Genomic DNA, 19,639 nt, shown 5'->3' with positions numbered 1-19,639 from the left:
CAAACGAGTGGTAATGACAACAAACTGAGATGGTATACACATGGAGCGCAGAGAGTGTCCCTCGAAAACTCAGGCCTTGTCTTTGCCCTTGTTCTTCTTGGATTTGTCCGCGTTCTTGGCCTTTTTCGGTTCAGATGCTGGAGGCGGTGCAGGTTCTAGAGGTGCAGCAACAGCCGAAGATTTGTCCTTGTCGAGGAGTCCTTCCTCGTCGACGGCGTAGTCCATCGGGTTCTCGAAGCCTCTGCGAGCGCGTGCGATCTCTTCCTGCATGAACAAGAGTTCTTCGAGTCGAGCGAGTTTCTTGGGGTCGTGACGGAGCGCGAACCTGAAATCGTCGAGCTTGATCCTCCCTCTCGACGAAGCTATTCGCGAGGCTTGCAAGCACTGCCATTGTAGTCGAGGGGCAGGAGTCAGCGTACGAGCACAAGTGCATCAGAGTCGAGAGGAGGGACGCACAATGTCGGTGATGTGGTCGATGACGAGTTCTTCCATGACTGCGATCGTGTCCGGTGCCGAGTTGTAGTCGTCTCCAAAGCCGTACATCATGGCTCCGACTGCACAGACGAGCCACAGTCAGGAAGACAGGACGGATCGAACTGCCGAGTGGAGCGGACTTGCGATCTTTCGCAAACAGGCCCTTCTTGTACAATTTGCGATGTTGCACGGGAGCTTTCGTCGTCGCTGGTGGTGGTTGTGCCATCTTCGCGTTCAAGTCGTGCCTTCAGAGACAGAGAGGAAAGAGTTCAACGTTGCGCGCGCAGCTTGATCTTGGTTTCGCTCTCCGGCTCACACCATGTCCCGAGACCGGTCTGACGCACCCGTGTACATCTCGGCCGCTGCGTCGCGCAACAATGCATCCGCGTCGAGAGCGTCTGATGGACTCGTCCTGTTTGCCTCGGGACATTTCATCGGCTTGTGGAACTCGGCTGTACGCTCGTGCTTCCTCGTTGTGAACTCTTCTGCTGCCGAATGCTGACCCTGGTTCTACTACAGGATCCTTCTAGCGAGGGAGTTCGGAAGACACTGCCAGGACATGCCGCTGAAGTTTCCGCACTCAAGTTCACTCAGCTCGATCAAGACTCGTTCGTGTCTGGTGATGCCCAGGGGACCGCAAAAATCTGGAAATATTCTCACAACCGACACGTTGGTCCTGCTCGTACAACCTTTCCCCAGCGCTCGAAAGTAACTGACTTGTTCCTCTCGATTTCGATTTCGTACCGTAGTGGGAACCCCTCGCGAATTTGACCGCACATTCCGGATCCGTATCGGCAATCGAGGCGCTCGCAGTACCAGGCCAAAGCAAGTACCTGGTATTGACGGGAGGATCGGATGCCACCATAACCGTGTCGTGTATCGATGCCAACTCTGGCGCAGGTAAAGCAATAGCGACCTCGAATGATCGAGCAGACACATGAGTTGACGCTCTCTTGTGATTGTACATAGTCGATCAGCTGCAAACTATCGACTGCCGGGGCAAGATCCCTCTCTCGTTTGGGTTGAGTTTCCTGCCCGACTCGGACGGCAAGCTCTCTTCTCCCAGCTCTCGCTCATGGACTGCCGCTGAATCACCGTCCTGCATCGTTTAGGTCTCGTGCTTGCAGTTGGAAGTACCGAGAATCGTATTCAGCTCTACACTTCTGCTTCTGCAACTTCTCCAAAGGCAAGCTTCGCACCCTGCACAGTCTGAGGCGCACACATTGATAATCTGCAGCTCCTAACTCGTCCTTCTGCGATCTGCAGTTCTCAAAGTCGCTTTCCCTGGAAGGACACACTGACTGGATCCGATGCTTGTCGTTCACGACGCCTCTACCGCGTTCCGATTCATCGACGCAGCGAGCCCCGACAGGATACGATATCGCTCCAGGTGAAGTGCTGTTGGCATCGGGAGGTCAGGACAACTACATCCGCCTGTGGCGCTTCACTCGTTTGTCTCGCACACCGACAACCGCGACTACAATCACGACCGAGACGAAGCCTTCCAAGGCCACCGATGCGTTTTCGGCACTCGACGAACTCGAAAAGACTCTCGTCGAGAAGAACCCTTCGACACGCAACCAGCACGGCGAATTGCGGGTCAAAGCGCACGACTTTTCAATCGAGGGCGATGGAGAGTTCAGTTGTTCGTCCGAAGCCGTCCTTCTAGGACACGAATCCTGGGTCACTGGACTCAATTGGGCGCCGTTCACGTCGACTACTCTACCGGACGACGATTCCACCACGTTGCGACTCTTGTCCGCTTCGGCTGATCGATCCATGATCTTGTGGACTCCGCTTCAAACTCACGAACCTACCACTTCGGCCGCTTCGACCCTGTGGACCTCTCAACATCGATTTGGAGAGTTCTCGTCCGTGACGAACTTGGGATTCTTTGGTGCGTTGTGGGGCAAAGACGCCCGGACAGTACTCGCGAGTGGATGGGGAGGTAGTTGGCATGTCTGGAACGCGCGCACAGGAGAGATTGACGAGTGGGAACCGCAAGTCGCGACAACGGGACACTTGGCCAAAGTGAGTCAAGTCGTGTGGGAACCCGAGGGAGAATACTTGCTCAGCGCGAGGTCAGTTTCAGCCCCAAAAAACCCTTCTCTAGCCGAACGTGTATTGGCTGTTCACTGATCGTACGAATGTCGTCGATATAGTCATGACATGTCGACCCGACTTCATGCGCCGTGGCGGCGGCCAACTTCGGATGGCACCGAGATTGAAACATGGCATGGTACGCTTGTAGCAAAGAGCCTCCCCAAGCATTCTCCTGACACCTTCTCCGAGTCTACTTCTACAGAGATCGGACGACCCCAGATTCACGGCTACCCGTTGTCTTCGCTCGCCTTTATCAACCGTCTGCAGTTCGTTTCAGGGGCCGACGAGAAGCTTATCCGCGTGTTCGACGCGCCGCAGAACTTTGTCGACAGCTTGAGCAACCTCAGTCGAGTCAGAGTCGATGGCGATGGCAAAGAACGACCCATGGCTGCCAATGTGCCGCCTTTGGGCCTGTCGAATCGAGCGATCGCGTGTGAGTCCTCAAAGTGACCGCTTCGTATGCTTTTTGATACTCATTTCGATGTCTTTGCTCTGCACGTTATAGCTCAAGCCGAGGCGGAGCAATTGGCGCCGCCTTCGAACGATCCTTTCGAAACCGTCGCACCGGTCAATTTCAGCGTCAATGAACAGAATCCGCCTCTCGAGGAACAGCTACTCGGATCGACGCTTTGGCCCGAGGTAAGCAAACCATTTCCGGTTGTTCCCCCTCAGATCGAAGAAGAGACTCTGATACTAGAACTCCTGATTAGACGGAGAAGCTCTACGGGCACTCGTTCGAACTGGTCACGCTTTGCTCGGCGCACAAGTCGCCTATCATTGCATCTGCTTGCAAAGCGACTCTGCCGTCACATGCCTTGATCAGGCTTTTCGACACGCGGACATGGCAGCCCGTTCGAACGGAGGGAGGAGTTCTCGAAGGTCACAGCCTGACCATCACCAAAGTCGAATTCAGTCGAGACGACAAGTGGTTGTTGAGCGTCAGTCGGGATCGGACATGGCGACTGTACGAGAGGATCGAAGATGACTCTTTAGGCAAGTCGCACCTCGAACCTACCCCTGCAGATCTCGAAATGAACCTAAGTGCTAACAAGGATGATTGATCTGAACAGGTTACCGACCGGTAGCGAGCTCGAAATCTCATGCGAGGATCATCTGGGACGCATGTTGGAGTTTGGATAGCTCGTTTTTCGCGACCGCATCCCGAGACAAGACTGTGCGCTGCCGTTTTCCCTTTGAAACTCTATTCCGTCGCGCGGACCTAACTCAAACCCTCACCTCGCTGGCAGACCAAGATTTGGACTCGACAAGCAGATACGACTTGGGATTGCGTTCAAACGATCAAGCTCGACGAAGCGGCGACCTCGGTCGCTACGACCTACCTCTCGTCTGCCCAGTACGTCATGCGATGGGCATCCTTTTTGTCGTTCTACAATTGACCGTTTGTACCTGATTTGTCTAGATTGCATCTGCTGGCGATTGGACTCGAGAATGGTCAGGTCCACCTCTTCACAAGTCCGGTTTCGGATCCTTCGAGCTTCACCTTGCTCTCAGTTCTCGACTCCTCGTCAGTTGTCCATTTGTGCCTCCTCCTTACTTTCTCTCGATACGTGACCCTGACATTTGTCTTCTGTATGGCCAGTGTCGCTCACGTTCTCGCCGTCACGACCCTCGATTTCTGCCCCGCATCGAAAACCCTGCCAGAAGGGGTCTGTGCGAGATTGGCAAGCGGCAGCGAAGACAAGAGCGTCCGAGTCTTCGATGTCAAGCTGTAGATAGGGGCATAGATGACATAGCTGCAAGGTATAGACACAGCCACGGTATTAGGGAGAGGCAACAAAACGTTGAGACGCGAGGGAGACTGGGAATGTTGGAGGACGAGCACAAAGGACGACACGGAAACGAGCGATTCTAGGCGTTGTCAAACGGATAGCGAACGGACGAGGGAGGACCCGGCACCCTCGCTACGCAATGTCGAGCGTCCTCGATAAGTACCCGCTCCGTCCGCTTTGCCAAAGATGTCCCCTCTCTGAGAGAGATCGAGGCCTCTTCTCGGATCATAGACTGGCTTCTTCGGCTTCTTGAACTGAGGAGGCAAGCTTGAAGTCAGATCGAGACATAGGCACAAGGAAGTCGCGCTTTCACCGTACCGTCCAGTCCTTGAATGCATGAGTTTTGCGGAGCTCGAGGAGCTGATCACCTTCAATTGCGTGTCGAAGCATCGGGTCTCGGGTGATATCCGGTGCAGGAACCCCCGGGGCGATCTCGGGCGCTGGCAGCGGTACAGCCTCGATGTCGTCTTCAAAGTACCTCGTGTCGGTTGCGCTGGAAAGCTTGGGTTGGAATGGAGGGGTCTGCAAATGAAGCGTCGACCAGTCGATCCCCTTGAACCATGGATGTGCCTTGATAGCTTCGGCGCCATCGTCGGCGGGAGATCCAGGTAGAGCACCCGCTCCCGTGACATTCAAGAAGCCGCTCCTTTGACGTGTGAGGACAGAATTCGGACGCTCGACGCGACGAGACCCCAGCCGTGCTTCCTTCTCGCATATAAGAGAAAGAATAAGATCCTGAGCTTCACGAGAGACCTTGGGTTTGGATGGGAAGCGAAGTGCTTGACGCCAATTGAGGATCTACAGAGCTCAGGAACCGTCACTTCTTTAGTCTGAATGAAAGAGGGACAGGCAGAGCCGTACCTTTTGACGGGTTTGCTGACGCGACTTGCTGACTAGAGCCGAAGTCTGCGTTAGCAACCTTAAGCGAGCAGGGAGGAGGAATAGAGCGCACCGAAAGGCGGATAGCCGTAGAGCATTTCAAACTGGGACGGCGCAAAAGGACAAGTTCAGCTCCCGCAAAAATCAGAGATAACATCTTATGACACTGACCATGATAACACCGAGACTGTGTGCTCGAGGTCATCAGTAAGGTTCAATAGTCAATGCTCAAACAGAACAGAACGCACCTCCACCAATCTGCTTGGACACCGTAGCCAGCTCCTCGTAGAACTTCCACCGCCCTGGGATTCCGCGCATCTCAGCGATCGGTTCTCGGAAAAACAAGGATTGCACGCACATGTAGTTGTTCGTGCCGACAACGCTGTAGGCCATACGCCGTCTGTTCTTGTCTCTCCAGCCCAAGACGCTCTTTGGCCCCTCGTCAGGCGCTCCGCCAGCCTCATCGTCCCAATCTCGAGGGGGATCGAAAGGTACCTTGTGGTCGGAACGAGGTGGTGGTGAGTCGTCGAGATCAATGCCATGCTTGTAGAGCAGTTCCCGTCGCTGGGATTCGTAGTATGCTCCATCGTGCGACCAATGGAAATCGGTTGCGAGACCAAAGTCACTCATCGCAATGTGACCTGTATTCGAGAACAGAAAATTGTCGGGTTTGACATCTCGATGGATCGCTCCGAGAACTTGATGTGTCTCCTGGATGGCGAGAAGCATTTCCGCAATATAGAAGCGCGCGAATGACTCTTCAAAGACGTCCTTCTCGATGAGAAGCGTCAGGAGGTCTGGTATGTGGGAATGTAGGTCAGTGGTTAGATTGCGGAAAGCGAAACTTGTGCCGGTAGCTTACCGCCTCCTCCCATGAAGTCACAAACGAGGTAGAGATTGTCAACGTCCTGAAACGAATACGCAAGTCGAACAGTCCACCTCGTAGACATTGCAGCGGAGGCAAGCAGATCGCGCTCGGCTCGCACGTGGCCTTCCTGGCCTTTCCTCAACATGTCGGACTTGCGCAACTGTTTCATCGCATACACCCTGTACCCCTCTCGATTGTCAGTTGAAGCGGACTTAGAGGTAACGTAGGAAAAAGGTCGAGCTCACTCGCCTGAACCAGTCTCTCGCACCAAGCTCACAACGCCGAACGCGCCTCGTCCGATCACCTTGAGGCGCTTGAAGCTTCCAACGCCCACTCTCGCTCTCATGTCCCGCAGATACTCTGTCTCGCTGAGTCTCCAGGCATCGCGCACCTCGTCTTTCTGATCATCCCGCAGGTTCAGACGGGTGAGTTCCTTCTCGAGCAAGCGCTTGCGAGTTTCGCGAGAGGGTGGCGTCTTGAGCAGCGAGTGATATTTCGTCTCGAGGTAAACCTTTGTGGATACCGCCTTCTCGATAGTTGTGAGCGAAGGTATAAACTTTGAAGGTAGCGCGAATGGATCCGAGAGAGGGGACGGTTCGAAATCGTCCACAATTGTTTCTTGCGAGGCTGCCTGGAGAGAAGAGGGTGTGGGCGTCTCGATCGAGTCCCACGAGAGGGGTACACCAGGGCGGGTGTAGCCGAGAGGAGAAAATTTGACAGTCTGGACGGCGCGCAGAGGCTCCGTCCGCTCGAGCCTGTCCGCCTCGTCCCCCGTACGATAGTAAGCAGTGTCAGTGACGACGATCGAATCGCCCGATGCACTCCTGCTGTTGAGGTCGAAGCCAGGACTCAAGGCCGGTGAAGGCATATCTCCAGCTGGGTTTTCGTTCTCGACCGCCAAGCCTGTATCAATGCTGATGTCTATGCGCGACTCGCTCGAGTGTGAAAAGGCCGAGTCGGGCAATCCGTTCATGACCTGCAGCTCGCCTTGACCGCCAATCTCGCCGCGATGGTCATCCCGAGCAATGATGGCCTCATTGATACCCACCGCAGCTTTGGCCTCTCTGACTGCCGTCTTGATCGGTCTCGCCCAGGCGGGCTCTGATGTCGCAGACGATAGCATCAGTCTGGTTGAATAGAGATGTCGGGAGCAGCAGAAATACCTACGCCCAAGTTTGCCTTGCTTGTCGAGATGCCATCTCATGAGTAGCGCCTCGGCTTGCTCTGCATCCGACGCGTGAACCAGATGAGCAAACGCCCTCGGTTGGCCGACCATGTCCTTGCTAACCCTCCTCTTCTGTCGCGTCGAGCCGGTATCTTGCGCGATACCTGGAGTGCCGTGGACGTTGCCTCCCTCGATAGCCTGTCTCGGATCTGTAGGCTTGCTGGCGATGCCTTTGCCGATGCGCTCCGTCTTGACCTTCATCTTGGCGTCGTCTTCGGCCTGTTGCTGACGCGTCGCAATCTTGGATGGGCTGTAAAACCTCGACCCTGTCGCGGACAGCAAGTCCCAGAACCCTCCGTGCAGCAGGATTGAAGACGACTGAGGAAGTGGGACGCGAGAGCTGAAGGTGGGGGGTTGGAACGACACCGCGGGCGGTGAAGATGCAAGAGGTTCGTGCACAGGCGAGGGTCGAGTTGGGGACGAGAGGAGGATCGAACGCGGGAAAGGGAGATCTGGTAGAGGTACTGAAGGAGACTGCGAGCCTGTGGGTACAAAGAAAGTCGAGTTGGTACGAGGGCGTGGAGAGTAGGCGATCGAGTCGGGCATTGTGCCTTGCGTAATCGGTACGCGTGACATTGACTGGTCACGATATGTGGTCTGTCGAATCCCAGACGTGTGCTTCTATGACGCGTGTATGCGGGAGTGAAGACAGATGGTAGAAGACAAGAGACGTGCTCCGATGATCGGGCGGGGGAACGGAGAGGCGCGGGCTCTCGGATAAGTGCCCGGCGCACAGATCGACAGACTGTTGGCGTCGAATACATGTAGCAGATCTGGATCGTGCAGCAACGCAACAGAAACGAAGGTTCACAACGTCGAGTTTGAGGCGTCAATGCAGTCTTTACTAGCTGTAGCTGGCAGCCGCGATCAGCACACGCCGCTCGCGGCCGCGCGGGCGGTCGCATTTAGCTCTTCACTAACAGTTGAAAGAGAGACAATTTCAGATAGAGGAAACAACAACAGTCGGTACCAAACATACGCACAACAACGTCAGCCTTAATCCTGGCTCTCCTCCTCGAGTTCCGTGTCTTCCGCTTCGTTATCTGACGTGCTCGTAGATGTGCAGGTAGAAGCTAGGAGACTTTGCTGCAGCGGCACGGTGCCGGTGCCGGGTGCAGGGTCTACTGGAGCAAACGCGAGGGCGTCGAGGGCAGACGCAGCGTACGACACCGGTCGACCTCTTCCTCCTCTTTCCGAATCACCTCGATCTAGACGAGGTCGTTTGACCGAGTGACGCTCGTCGAGGTCAGATGAGGTTGCCGCTTCTTGCGAAGACGAGAACAGGTCGAAAGTTTTCGTTCTTGCGCGTTGCTGTTGCGAGTAGCTTGTCTGCTCGGAGAAGGGCAGCGGCGGTGGTGGCGGTAGTGCAGAGAACGAAACTTGGGTGGACAAGCCGAGGGAGCGAGAGGAGGAGTTTGAGGAGGACGGCATCGAAGATGACAGGCTTGGAGCGCTAGGTGCACAGGTGACGGCGGGCAGAGTGAGCGATGATACCGATGATGCGGGCGCAAGGGTTGTCATGATCGGATGGCTCGAGGTGAATGGCGAAGACAGTTTCTGCTTGAGGTAGCTCATCGTCCCTGACGAGGCCGAAGCCGATTGTTCGGGCAAGTCAAGCTGGTCCGCTTGAGGATAGACCTGTGTGCCGAGCGATGTAAAGTAGGCGTTCGCCTCGAACTGCTGAGGGTTGAGCGAGAGGGAGTCTCGATTGTCGCAGAGTTCTTCGACCTCGGTTGCAACCGAGCTCTCCCGGCTTCCTGCGGGGTCTGTCACTTTCGGAGGACAGATTGCGAGGAATGGGATCGAGGTAAATGGCTCGCCGAATGAGCAATCGTAAATCGGAGGGGGTGTTGGCGCTTCCTCGTCTTCCCGATCCTCGACCTCTGTAGTATCTCCTCCCTGAGATCTGGGAAGGGCATCCTTCGTGTCGTTTTCTGGCCAACTGATGGTCCTCCAGCTGCTTCTGTCCTCTGTACACTCTTCGGCTCCATCCATGCTTTGCTGCAATTTGGCCAGAAGCGAATCGAGCCTTTGCCGCTTGCGCTCTTCTGCCTGCTGCGAGAACTGACTGAAATTGAGGTTCTCAAGTTCGGCGACCGAGTGGCGTGGGCGCGCCTGCGCGTGTTTCACGCGAGCGTCTGTACAGAGTAGGTTGGCCAAGTCAGTACGCAGATCAGCTATATACGCGTTCCGGGACATCCGTAAAGCCAGGACTCTAGACTCACACTGTAGCCTCAGCGTCAAGTCGGAACGCAGCTGAGAGACATCCAGAAGAGAGGTGACTTGGTCAGTCAACACCGCTCGCGAACGAGGAGACTCCGACTCACTTGTTCTGCATGGCGGACACGCTCAGATGCTGGCGGAGGTGAACGGGACGAGGCTGAGCTCATGACATGGGTCCCCACAGAGCAGAGGCAGAGGAAAGCTGGGTGAAGTAACTCCGGCTATATGTATATGATCATGATCATCAGCTGTTTCATGTCGGCCAAATCTTGGCATGAAAGTCCGCCCTATTGGGCTCACTGATTGACAACAGTGGCCGTTGTACTACTGCATCAGTTAGGCTGTCGAGTCCGTCCGCGCCATCACTGGCGATTTGCCCTGGCCTTGGATTCGCAGAATCACGTGACTGCAGATCGGGACTAAAACAGATCTTTTCGGATATCCCGGTTACAAAGAGCGCTTTTTTTCAAAGTCGTACCAATTGACGGCAGGGTGAAGCAATCTGCCGCGCGGTAAGGGGGCATCCGCATGATTTCCAACGCTTGAGCGCGGTGAAGGGTTACGAAAGATGTGTAATCCGCTTGTCTAGACCTCATTGTGTCAGTCTCGGCTCGCGTCACTGCCCTGGTGCCGGTGCGCTCGGCGGAGTGCTTCCAAGCGAATCCAGCTCGACTCACTCCTCCATTTGACAGAAGATAAGAAGGCCATTGCAACCCTTTGCTCTCCCCGCGTTTTTACAGTACTAGTACCTCTTTTTTCTCGCGCAGCGGGACTCGGAGGAAGCGGCGTTTGCTGTCAGAGAAACGCACGTACATACTGTACGGCAGCGAATCGACGGCAGAGCAGAAGACCGCAAGATACGTTCATTCGATCACTATCGCGCTATCGCCCGACAGCCGCCCTTCCCAAAGGGAATTTGCCAACGGTGAATGCCTCCACCTCGCACATCGGATCCTTCAACTTTTTCGCCTGCAGCCACCCAGAGCGCACTTGTCAAGCGCCAAGCAGATTTAACGAGTACTGGTATGTGTTTGGTCCCTCCAACATGAGCACAGACGCGGGGTGAAGCGACGATGGGATCGGCTTGGATCGCACGCTCTCAACGCCTGTCTCGGTTACACCAAGACTTGCAGTTCTCGAATCGTCGTTCTGCTGAGATCTGACCGGCTCACATCTACTGTCTACAGAGCCAAACTCGGACGAAACCGCCTCTGCCTGTGAGCCCTGCTTTTCGCTTGTTCCGATTCTTGACTGCCTCGGGTCGAGCGATTCGCTGCCGAATCTGGCTTTGCAAGGTTCTCTGAGAATGCTTGCTGATCCCGCCGATCTCACTATCGCTCGTCTTTGCGAGTACTGTAGTTTCCACCGACTCGACTGCCGAACAAACAGATTCCGCAGCAACATACTCTTCCGATCCTCCGTCTACCGCCTCGCAGACCGCCACGGCGTCTCCGACTTCGCCTTCCACGACGATGGACGCTTCCGATTCGGCAACGGCGAGTGATGCCAACAATTCGAGCAACCCAGGGACAACAACGTCCGCGCAAACACTTGAGCCGAGCCCTTCCTCCTCTCCAGCCTCCGAATCTCCCTCGACGTCTCCTTCTACGTCTGAAGCACCTGGTTCGTCCAGCGTCCCTGAGACGAGTCCTGTCTCCTCCCCGCCGTCAAGCTCAATTTCATCCTCTTCAACCCCCTCCCCGTCTTCGGACACTGTAGATCCGAGCACGACGTCACAGTCGACGACCACGACAACGCCAGCTCAAGCATCCTCGAGCACAGCTGCGCCTACGTCTTCAGTTACCCCAGCCCCGTCCTCCTCGCCGCGAACGGACCTCTCGACCACGACACGGTCTCCCACCACCGCCGCGCCTTCCTCCTCTTCAGCACCCGCATCCCAAACTCGGACGACAGAGTCACCCGAGTCGAGCGCGATCCGGTCCCAAGTAGAGTCAGACTCGCCGACGTCGGCGACCGCACTGCCCATCTCGTCGTCGGGCGGCACGAGCGCTGACGAGCAAGAAGCCAGCGCAACAAGCGATGCACTCAAGTGAGCAGGAATCCCTCAGAGCGCCGATTTGTATAGAAGTACCGCAAAACTGACCCGCCACCTGCGACTGCACCCAGCTCTGACACGTTCGTCTTCACGAGCACATCGATGGCAGAGTACACTCTCACCTCGTCTGGCTCGGTAGTTGTAGTCACATCACTTGTGACTGCTGTCATCACTGGCGCCGATCCATCGAAAACTTCTGGAGGTTCCGGCAGCGGCGGTAGCGGTTCGAGGTCGCTCAACGGATCGAACGGAGGGGGCAACTCGTTCTTCAGCAACACGGGCGCGACTGCTGGCGTGTTTGTCGTCGTCGGCTTGGTCGCAGCGGGTATCGCGATCGGATTAGGATTCTTCTTCGTGCGCAGGAAGCGAGCGCGCAGGTTGGACGAAGATACCCGGATCGCGGCAGGAGGTGCAGGGGACGGGGGCGCCGGAAGGAATCGATTCGAGGACGAAGACGACGACGAATCAATCAACGGTACTAACGGAAGAGATCCGTTCGCGAGTGGCGGCAACATGACGGAGATGAGCGAGGGTAACATGTCGAGCTACGGATCGATGTTGCCACTTGTTGGAGCTGCTGCTGCAGGAGCTGGAGGCGCAGCTTATGGTTCCGCACCACCGCACCAAAGGTCCAATTCCGGATTCGACACTGGGTCGAGGCTCGCGACGAGATACTCGCCCGCTCACTCGTCGGGTTCGATCCCGTATCAGCTTTCCGCCTTCGACGGCAACCTCAATGGTGGGAGTGGCAACGGTCCCACCTACCCTGCAGGCGCAGGGTACAACTACGGGCCGACTGCTCGAAGTCACGAAGGGATCTTGCATGATGGAGACTGGGCAGAGTACGTCCATGGAGTCGGTGCTGCCGGTGCTGCGGGGGCAGGAGCGAGGGGAGCCGACGATGGAGGGAGTCAGGAAGGTCCATGTAAGCCCCTTGCTCCGTGCTCCGATCTCGATGGTCTCGGCGACTGACCGTGCCCACACAGTCGGCTCGTCGGGCTCGCACTCTCAACAAGATCATTCACCGAGGTTCCGGGACTCGGCAGAGTCGTACTACGGTCCGAATAACAACGAGTCGCATCCGATCAACATGAGCGCACCAGGAGACGATTTCACTTCGTTCAGGCAATCCCTGTACGGCGGCCTCGCGGACGGTCCTCCCGCGCCACCTCCCAAGAACAACGTCGTCGACGATCGACTGAATCCTGATCTGCTGGGCGGACGGGGCGCAAGCGGGTTTGGCCCTGACCGGGGCGAAGCTGCGAGTTTGGCCGACGATCACGACTACTCGAGAAGGATTCTGAGGTTTGTTTTTCGATATTCATGCTCCATCGTTGTAAAGGCTACCACCGATACTGACACGATGTCGTAATTGACGCTGGGCAGGGTCGCGAACCCTTCCGACAATCAAAGCATGGTGTGAGCCGTCACGCCGTGCCCAACGTTCCGCTCCAGATACCCTTCCGGACATTGCTGCCCCCTCTCGCGGTGTAAACATTCTGCCTAGCAGACATCAGCAATCCGGACTGTTTTACGCAAAAAATGCTCGACGTTCTCTGCCTTTGTACGACGGACCCTGCCCTCTCTAGTCACTGCCTGTCACTGGATCTGCTCACTTGCAGCATGGATCTCACGAGTGTTCCCCTCGTCTGAAGTTGCGCTTTGTCTGTACGTAGTTTCGTCGTTTGGATAGGTTTTTTTTTCGCATGAACACTTGCATTCAGTACATATTCGGTCCTCGGTCTTTTGCGCGTCTCTGCGTAATGATACGTTTCGAGAGTCCCGGAGTCAGCGGTTCCTTGCGCGTCAACGCCGCAGCGTTGACGAGGCTAGCGCTGATGCGCAACGTGCACGCTTTCCTCTCGCCAGTGAGACACACAGTGAGGGTATCGCATGCCGGGACTTTGCCCAGCGCAGTGCAGTCGGACATAGCCCTGGAGAGCCATCAAATTCAGAATTTGATGGATTTCGAGAGAGCACGAGCGGCCGAGGAAAGAATTACCGAGAAATATTCGTCACCACAGGTCGCGGGCGCCTGCAGTGCTGCACGCAACACCCTCTCCCGGCGCCCCGCTTCGACTCACCTGCGCACCCGAATCGACTGCTCAGCACTCCTACCCTCCCGACGCTAGAGACTAGAGACTGCACCCTTCGAGCGGAGCACGCCTATTTCCGAGTCTAGTTCAACCTTCGGTCGCTCCTTCGACTCCGACGGCTGTTCCGATGAGCATGTTGAAAGGATTCTTTGGCGGGGTATCTCAGCCGCAGGATCAGACGACCCCGAAGGCGTCGGAGCAGCGGAACCCGTTCGACCTGCTGTCGTCGATCACTCCTTCGCGCCGAGCCTCCCAAGCCACCGGCACGCAGCCTCCACCAACGCCGGGACAATCGGGACTCAAGACGCCGACGTTGCAGCCGCGCGTGAGCTACTCGAGCCCAAACACGCCCGGCGGGGGCAGTGACGGCGGGCTGACTACTCCGGGCGCATCCGTCCCCGGCACTCCCGGCGGACGAGCACTCCCTACCACCGGTACGCTCACTCCCCTCTCCGCCGCCCGCCATCGGATCGGGATCGCTGCTACTGCGCGCTGCGAGGTCCGAGGAGGGCGCTCATTCCCTCACCTGGCTCCATCATGAGGGACCTTCGCGACTGACGTTCGTTCTTCCTTCTCCTTCTCTCCCTACTTTCGACTACGCCACTCTTTGCCTCGAACCTGCGTGCTTCCATCAACACCTGAATTGATCCGACCCGCAATCGTACCTCGCTCCGCTGACCCGGACTGACCGGTGCATTCTCGCCTTGGGCTCCATCTCCGCCTACCGCCGGCTCCCACCTTGCTCCCGAATCCGCCCCTTCCCGTTTGCACATTCGATATGCGCCCTCGACCAACTCCGATGATTCCGACCACGTCCTCCGGCGGTGATTCCGTCACCTCGTCTGGCTCGTCCGCCTCGTTTCGCTCGTCCGCTCCGACCTCCCCCTCCACCTCGGAATTCCGCTCGTTCTCGTTCACTCGGCCCCCGAACTCCTACTACATCTCGCCCCCTGGCTCCTACTCGTGCGCATCCTCCGCTTCGGCTTCGTCATCTCTCGCGTCGTCACCCCGGATCGCCCTCGCTGCTGCGGACCGTTGTGCGGATCATCCGGCTCCTTCCTCCTCGCCCCGTCGCTCGTCGCATGCACCGCCGGCTGCGTGCTCATCACCCCCGACCCGTCGACCGTCAACAGCGCTCTCGACCAACGAACCCGACTTTTCCTTCAAGACGCAACCTTCGGCCCATGCGCGGCAGAAACAGACTCAGTCTGCTCCGCGCGGCAAACTCCTCGTCAAACTCATCTCGGCTCGTCACCTGTCTCCACCTTCAATTCACTCGCGACCGTATGTTGTCGTCACGTTCGACCAGAACGAGTTCGTGTCCCGCGAAGCGATTCACGAGGAGGCGGAGGAAGTGACTGGACTTGCCCGCCCGAGGGTGGCCACTGCTGCAGAAACGATTGACGAGACAGGGTCAAGTTCGCCCGCACCCGATCTCAAGGGACGGCTACCGCTGCCGGCCACTCCAGGCGGCGGTATCAACCCGGGCGAGAAAGGGTACGACGATCGCATGGCCGAACAGGAAGCGAACGTTCCTCCTTCCGTAGCGTTGTCAAGGTCTCCAACGAGCGGCTTGGGTCGCAAACTCGAAGAGTACTCGAACGCGCACATCATTGGCGCATCCCCTCAAGTTTCGCCCCGACCACCGCGACCGGAATTGCCGCCAGTCGACGTAAACCATCAACACATCGGAGGACCTGAAGATGTCAAGACCCCAACGGGAGCTGCCGATGAGCCGTCAAACGGGATGCTCGGCAACGCCGACGCCGAAATGGCGTACAACCCGACGTGGAAACACGAAGTTTACTTGTACGTTGGGGACCGTACTCTTGACGGTTCGTCACAAGCTGACGCTCTTTGACTTTCGTGACGTAAATAGTGATGTGATGAACGAAAAGTCGCCGCTCGTGTTGCAAATTTACGACCGGTCGATCGAGGAAGAGTGCTTCCTCGGGTTTGCCGAATTGCGACCGAAACTTGTCAACAACCACACAATCGACCAATGGTTCGCGCTGCAAGCCCGACCGGGAGAAGACCATGCCGTAACAGGGGAGATCAGGATCCAGATTCGTTACGAGAAATACGATGTGAGTGCCCTTGTTGCTCAGCCTATCGCAGAATATGGAGAACTTGACATCTGACCCTCCTTCCTGTCACGATCAGACGAAACGAGGATTGTCGGTCAACGACTTTGACTTCCTGCGGATGATTGGCAAAGGAACGTTTGGTCGCGTCTTCCAAGTGCGCAAGAAGGACACGAAGCGAATCTATGCGATGAAGGTCCTCTCGAAGCGCGAAATTGTCGCCAAAAAGGAAATCGCGCACACGATCGGAGAACGCAAGATCTTGCAACGCTCTAGCGACTCGCCCTTCTTGCTCGGACTCAAATTCTCGTTCCAAACGGAGCAAGACTTGTACCTGATCATGGATTACAAGAGTGGTGGCGAACTGTTCCATCACTTGCAAAAGGAGGGAAGGTTCACGGAAGACCGCGCGAGGTTCTACACGGCCGAAATCGTGCTCGCGTTCGAACACCTGCACAAATTCGACATTGTCTACCGGTACGCCGTTGCTCATCTCGATTCCTGTGATCTTGTACCCTTTGACTGACCATCTCGACTCCCTTCAGCGATCTCAAACCTGAAAACATTCTCCTCGACGCGACGGGTCACATTGTCCTGTGCGACTTTGGGCTGTCGAAACCTGACCTCCCTTCAGACGCGCTCACAAACACGTTCTGCGGTACGACGGAATATCTTGCACCCGAAGTGCTCCTCGACGACAACGGGTACTCGAAGATTGTCGATTTCTGGTCTTTGGGTGTGCTTCTCTTCGAGATGTGCTGTGGATGGAGTCCTTTCTATGCAGAAGACACGCAGCAAATGTACAAGCTGATGTGAGTCCTTCTGCTCCTGCTCAAATGTGCTCGATTGAAAACTGATCGATCGATTCGAGCAGTTGTTTCGGCAAAGTCAAATTCCCGCGAGGCGTCATTGGCGAGGATGGAAAGCAGTTTGTCAAAGGGGTAAGTTCGCTAAGCGTCTGCGATGAAAAGGGGACCGTATGAACTGACGACTTTTGCTTCATACGCAGCTTCTCAACCGGAACCCGAAACACCGCTTGGGCGCGACGCGAGATGCCGCCGAGTTGAAAGAACACGCGTTCTTCAAGAACATCGATTGGGAGCTTCTCGCGCAAAGGGCGATCCCTCCGCCGTTCAAACCTTACGTCGACTCGGACGAATCGGTTGCGAATTTCGATCCTGAATTCACAGAAGCCAACTTGTTCGACGAAGCTCCTCACGATGTCAACTTTGACGAGAGCGACCCTTCGCCGACTTGGTTGGATCGGGCCAGCGAATTGGGAAAGAGTCAGGCGGAGAAGGCATCGCCGATGGAGATCCGCAACAAGACACGATCTGCGCGACCAGCTGTGCAACCTCTGACCAACTCGGTGCAAGAAAACTTCCGTTCGTCGTCATCTCTCTCTCTCTCGACCTGTGTGGCCACTCTCGGGCTGACCATTCTCGAATGCGATTGTTACAGGTGGATTCACCTTCTCGGGCGAAGGCGAGAGCATGATTCACCATGCTGCGGGCTCGTTCGCTCGACTCGCCATGACCGATGCTTCGTCGGCTGAACTCCCTCGACGGACTTCGCAGTCTGATGGACCGACAATGAGGCAAGTCGAGGACGAATGGGAGGACGAACGATAGGTCGTTTCGATTCGTTCCCCCAAGCGCGAGCCAGCCGAGCCCAAGCCGTCCTCCTGTACATATCGGCCCTGCCACCCTGTATTGCGAGTAAACGCTCGTTGTGCATCCACTTTTTGCTTCACCTAGGACGGCAGAAGACGGCTCCCTCATTCGAGTTGGTCGCGTGACCGACTCGACCCTCCCTACCATTCCTTCTTACAGCTTTCCATTGCTATACATCTACTTCCCTTTCCTCTTCAGGCATTCCTCCCGAACAACTTTTTCTTTGTCTCTGACGTCTACTATTATCGGATCTTGTTCAAAACCCCTCTCGCCCTCCTCCTCGTCAGACGTTTTCTGTTTCCAGTAGCAGCACGCAATTATCGTTCTCTCTGTGTCTTACTCTCTTTTCTTTCTCGCTTCTCCATGGATTTTGCGACTCGACCTAGGGAATCTCGTGGGACGTTTTTCAAGCGAGTTGTACCGACGCGTTCGCACGCAACCTTCTTTCCTCTCGCATCCTCGCGAGTCGATCCGCTGCACTTCCACGAGAAGGACCGAGGTCCGTAACCGGGTTGCTCGCCCCATTTCCGATCCGACCATTCGACGATGGTTGACTCGATAGTCGCTCTTCAGAATGGTATTGTCGAGCGACAGGTCGATCGTGAAGACTTGACGAGGGTTCTAAAGGAGGTCGACGTAGTTCGTGCGTCGAATGAGCGTGCGACAATGCTTTGCGTTCGTAGCGAGCCTTCTCTGCGTCATTCAGTAACCACTCTGGGACTTGTTCAACCGACTCGATCCTCGACAAGTGGTACCTTGAGGCAATAGCGAGTCAACAGGGAAGCGGCATGGCGGGCGAATGCGGATTTCCGGCTCATAGCTCACGTTTTGATCGCTCGACCCAATTTCGTTTCGCCATCTGGACCGACACTGCCATCATCTTCCACATTGAACGCATCATTGACAGTCCCAACTGAAGCAGCGAGAGTCGAAGTCAGTCGGTTCCAGATTTGGGCACCTGTCGTGGAAACGGCACCGGACTAGGGCATGTCAGCGCATAACAGGTTGCTAGATCTGCCCGCGTAGCACGTCCGTTCGTACCTTGTCCATCGTGGCTTGCTTGATCTCCTGCTGCCAATCCGGCGACTGCCTTTTTGAGCGCAGACCACCCTTCGAGAACTTTCTCACCCGCGGTACGATCGTCGCCTTCGTCGAACCCAGAATCAATCTTGCTCAGACTTGACGACTGCCTCGAATCCTCCGTCAAGGACGAAGTTGAAGAGTCGGATCGATGCGACATGCCGTCGCTGCGAGTGTCGATAGTCCCGCTCGATCCGACTCCGTGCCATCCGTTCTGCCTCATTCGTTCTAGGATCGCTTGGTGGTCAGCGTCATCGCTTCTCGAGGAGGGTCGACGTGTCGTAGGCGGAGAAGGTGGTTTGGGTCTCGCACGATACTGTGCAGGTTCTGGATCCGGTCGAGCGATTCTAGGGGGAGAGTGTCGGGGTGGTCCGGCGTTGTGCGGACGAGATTGTGAAGATATCCCGTGCGCCTGGTGCTTGTTCCGGGTGGGTACTCGAGGGGGGGGCATCTCTTCGCGATACACCTGTCTAGGAAGGTTCGACGAAGATGCGACCGGGCGCAAAGATCGAGGGTGGTCGACTGCAGGTGGGGGTCGTGCGCGAGCGTCGACAGCGCGCTGTCCGTACTCTTCGTGTCTGGAGTGGCGAATAGGCTCTTGCTGCGTTCGAGGGTCACGGTTCGAGCGCAGATGAGCGGCAGGTGGACCGTGCTGTGTGCGCAGGTTGTGATGGGAGCGACTGGCGCGAACTTGGCCGGACATATTCGAGTCGGGCGCAATCACGCGGTCACTCGAGCACGAGAAAGAGAAAGAGAGAGTCGTTGCGCGAGCCAAGCAGAGCCTGCAGAAAGACGCCAGAAACGCAAGAGGAACGACGGAGCAGCAGCAAGGGACAGTCGTGGCTTGGCCGGCAGTACCCTGCACGACGCGAAGCGAGCGACTTCAACATTCCAGAGCTAGATCACGGGAACCGATCCAGCGAGTGAAGTGCAGGAATACAAGGCGTTTCCGCCGCTGCGCTGACTTCAAGGTCGATGCATGCGCAGCAGAGCGCGCGTTACCGTTTTCGCCTCGGAACACGCAACAGCCGGCAGACTTCGGCAGTCGCCGCGAGCGTCCTGCCCGTTTATAAGCCCGCCACCTCTCC

At 56.5% G+C, this 19,639-nt stretch overlaps 8 protein-coding genes across 8 annotated transcripts; 4 read left to right on the top strand and 4 right to left on the bottom strand.

Moving 5' to 3' along the window:
• Positions 1-69: 69 nt before the first annotated feature.
• TAF13 (Taf13p) lies at positions 70-700 on the bottom strand (the record flags this gene model as incomplete). The annotated part of the gene is made up of 3 exons (XM_076680424.1): positions 70-384; positions 457-554; positions 619-700. 3 exons carry the CDS (start codon positions 698-700, stop codon positions 70-72), a joined length of 495 nt encoding a protein of 164 aa, XP_076532489.1.
• Positions 701-793: 93 nt separating this feature from the next.
• On the top strand, positions 794-4,310 carry ELP2 (Elongator subunit ELP2; the record flags this gene model as incomplete). Its single annotated transcript, XM_076680423.1, has 14 exons — positions 794-928; positions 994-1,143; positions 1,224-1,374; positions 1,444-1,521; positions 1,587-1,681; positions 1,741-2,555; positions 2,637-2,713; positions 2,780-3,010; positions 3,083-3,216; positions 3,288-3,570; positions 3,648-3,751; positions 3,825-3,931; positions 3,998-4,102; positions 4,178-4,310. 14 exons carry the CDS (start codon positions 794-796, stop codon positions 4,308-4,310), a joined length of 2,598 nt encoding a protein of 865 aa, XP_076532488.1.
• Positions 4,311-4,456: 146 nt separating this feature from the next.
• Positions 4,457-7,885, bottom strand: JCM15063_000926 (serine/threonine-protein kinase; the record flags this gene model as incomplete). Its single annotated transcript, XM_076680422.1, has 10 exons — positions 4,457-4,621; positions 4,686-5,165; positions 5,229-5,260; positions 5,320-5,350; positions 5,418-5,433; positions 5,495-5,548; positions 5,605-6,043; positions 6,109-6,293; positions 6,360-7,215; positions 7,282-7,885. The coding sequence occupies 10 exons, from the start codon at positions 7,883-7,885 to the stop codon at positions 4,457-4,459; spliced, it is 2,862 nt and encodes a 953-aa protein (XP_076532487.1).
• A 450-nt stretch (positions 7,886-8,335) lies between these two features.
• On the bottom strand, positions 8,336-9,729 carry JCM15063_000925 (uncharacterized protein; the record flags this gene model as incomplete). Its single annotated transcript, XM_076680421.1, has 3 exons — positions 8,336-9,477; positions 9,565-9,595; positions 9,667-9,729. The coding sequence occupies 3 exons, from the start codon at positions 9,727-9,729 to the stop codon at positions 8,336-8,338; spliced, it is 1,236 nt and encodes a 411-aa protein (XP_076532486.1).
• A 762-nt stretch (positions 9,730-10,491) lies between these two features.
• On the top strand, positions 10,492-13,041 carry JCM15063_000924 (uncharacterized protein; the record flags this gene model as incomplete). The annotated part of the gene is made up of 5 exons (XM_076680420.1): positions 10,492-10,585; positions 10,922-11,612; positions 11,690-12,543; positions 12,605-12,923; positions 13,005-13,041. The coding sequence occupies 5 exons, from the start codon at positions 10,492-10,494 to the stop codon at positions 13,039-13,041; spliced, it is 1,995 nt and encodes a 664-aa protein (XP_076532485.1).
• An 806-nt stretch (positions 13,042-13,847) lies between these two features.
• Positions 13,848-14,255, top strand: JCM15063_000923 (uncharacterized protein; the record flags this gene model as incomplete). The annotated part of the gene is made up of 1 exon (XM_076680419.1): positions 13,848-14,255. One exon carries the CDS (start codon positions 13,848-13,850, stop codon positions 14,253-14,255), a length of 408 nt encoding a protein of 135 aa, XP_076532484.1.
• A 258-nt stretch (positions 14,256-14,513) lies between these two features.
• JCM15063_000922 (uncharacterized protein) lies at positions 14,514-17,429 on the top strand (the record flags this gene model as incomplete). The annotated part of the gene is made up of 7 exons (XM_076680418.1): positions 14,514-15,523; positions 15,594-15,801; positions 15,878-16,275; positions 16,344-16,610; positions 16,673-16,739; positions 16,808-17,183; positions 17,260-17,429. 7 exons carry the CDS (start codon positions 14,514-14,516, stop codon positions 17,427-17,429), a joined length of 2,496 nt encoding a protein of 831 aa, XP_076532483.1.
• A 448-nt stretch (positions 17,430-17,877) lies between these two features.
• Positions 17,878-19,254, bottom strand: JCM15063_000921 (uncharacterized protein; the record flags this gene model as incomplete). Its single annotated transcript, XM_076680417.1, has 3 exons — positions 17,878-18,226; positions 18,297-18,429; positions 18,513-19,254. 3 exons carry the CDS (start codon positions 19,252-19,254, stop codon positions 17,878-17,880), a joined length of 1,224 nt encoding a protein of 407 aa, XP_076532482.1.
• Between the last annotated feature and the right edge of the window lie 385 nt (positions 19,255-19,639).

This window comes from Sporobolomyces koalae, assembly GCF_050403365.1.
Source record: "Sporobolomyces koalae JCM15063 DNA, S_koalae_JCM15063T_v1_ctg37, whole genome shotgun sequence".
NCBI lineage: Eukaryota > Fungi > Basidiomycota > Microbotryomycetes > Sporidiobolales > Sporidiobolaceae > Sporobolomyces > Sporobolomyces koalae.
Note: the sequence above shows the minus strand (reverse complement) of the source record. Positions and strands in the feature narration are given on the sequence as shown.